This window comes from Colobus angolensis, unplaced genomic scaffold, assembly GCF_000951035.1.
Source record: "Colobus angolensis palliatus isolate OR3802 unplaced genomic scaffold, Cang.pa_1.0 Scaffold222, whole genome shotgun sequence".
NCBI classification, from domain to species: domain Eukaryota; kingdom Metazoa; phylum Chordata; class Mammalia; order Primates; family Cercopithecidae; genus Colobus; species Colobus angolensis.
Window position 1 is genome coordinate 1,501,216 of NW_012115400.1, and position 1,557 is coordinate 1,502,772.

The 1,557-nt window shown below is 60.4% G+C and overlaps 1 protein-coding gene across 4 annotated transcripts in view; it reads left to right on the top strand.

Moving 5' to 3' along the window:
• The first annotated feature begins 229 nt into the window (after window positions 1-229).
• Window positions 230-1,557, top strand: part of MEPCE (methylphosphate capping enzyme) — a 5,842-nt gene continuing 4,514 nt past the window's right edge. For 2 of the 4 annotated variants that reach the window (XM_011943908.1, XM_011943909.1), the window contains exon 1: window positions 230-842. Coding sequence is in view for 1 of the 4 variants with exons in the window: in XM_011943907.1 (XP_011799297.1) it covers window positions 992-1,309 (318 nt within the window). In the remaining 3 variants the exon portion in view is untranslated. Of the gene's footprint in view, window positions 1,310-1,557 lie in introns of all 4 variants that reach the window. The other 2 variants (XM_011943907.1, XM_011943910.1) reach the window with 2 other exon arrangements.

Consider the following 1,557-nt stretch of genomic DNA (forward strand, 5'->3'; position numbering starts at 1 on the left):
GCAGCGACTCCGCAAGCCCCTCACACCTCGACGCAGGTTTCCCGCCACCAAGAAAAGGCACGAGGACGCCCTGCACGCTAGCTCCACCCCCGGGCGGTGCGCTCGCGGGGTCTGAGGCGCATGCGCAACTGGAAACAGCGTCTGCGTTTCCGCGGCTGAGGTAATTCCGCCATCTTTCACCCGAACGTCCCGGGAAAACTACAAATCCCAGAATCCTCTTTGATGTCACATATTTTTAGGCGGCGGCCTCAGCGCCTGATTGTTCTTGAAGCACATCTTACTAACTTTTCTCTGTTTCAGACTGCCTTTTCCTCCCTCTTTCCGTTCCCTGATTCCTCCTCTTCCTGCTGCTCTCCTTCACGCCCTCACTTTAGGATTTTATTTGAGACTTTCCGGGACCCCACTGTCACCCCCTGTCACCCGCTCCTCGGCCCAGCACTCCGCTACCGGGCGGCGAATCTCCCCGGGAAAACGGCGTAAATTCGCTTCTTCCTCATTGGCCGAAGCGGGGGGGCCCAACGCGGACCGAACCCCCCCCGTCCCCGCCCACACTCTCTGGTATATAAGTCGGCGCGGAGCCTCGGCGGGCGTTTGGGGAGGTCCGTGAGCTGACGGGCCAGTGAGCGGGTGTCGGGAATGGGCGGAGGCGTTGGGGTCCGGGCCATGGGAGTGGAGGCGGAGAGGAAGGCGTGGTGTGGCATCTCCAGGTGATTGCGATTGGGGGAAGGCAGAGGAACCAGAGAAGGACTCAGCCGTTTCGGGGGAAGAGGAAGTTGGACAACACCGGCTATTTTAGTGCTTTTTCTTTTTCCCCAATTCAGCAGAGAATATTTTCGAGGGGGGTGAGTTATAATGACCTATCGCGTTTTACTGAGCCCAGTTCCACTCCTGCCCTTCCTCGGCTTTGTAGGGTCTCTCTGCTCCTTCGGAAGCGCTTCTAAGAAGATGGGCAGAGGGGGGAGGTGTGCTACCAACAGCTCATGAATATTTCATGAACGCCGCCCTTCGTCGGGAAGCCCCGCCCCTTCGGATCGCGCTGACGCACGCTACATTTACCAAACTTAAGGAAGCGACGTCACAGGCCCTACCCCTAAGACGGGAGGCGGGGCGCCACCTTCAGCACGTGCTGCCTCTACCCGCGCAAGCCCAAGAGGGTGTGCGCAGGCGCTGCCCACTAGGGGGAGGAAGGAGGCGGGGTGGGGAGGTTGTTGGATTTAGAGCCGGGTGGAGACCGCTGAGACTCATTCCTCAGGAACAAGGGTCGGTGTCAAGGAGACATTTTCACACCAGCTCCCGTCCCCCGCCTACGGTGGGTGGGATCGCGCGGCAGAGACAAAGGAGATCAGTAGGGCCGGACATAGCTGCGCAGGGAAGTAGGGTGTCAGTTTGGGGTGGTGGGCTTTTGCGGGGGCTATGTGGGGGGGTTATATTTAAACTCCCAGAGCCGTTAAGTTGGTTCGTACTCCGATGCGCGCGCAACCAGGGTGGTGGCGGAGTGCGCATGCGTGGTTCCGGGGCGAAGGGAACGCGCGCTTGCCGTGCGCGCTCGCGGCCGGG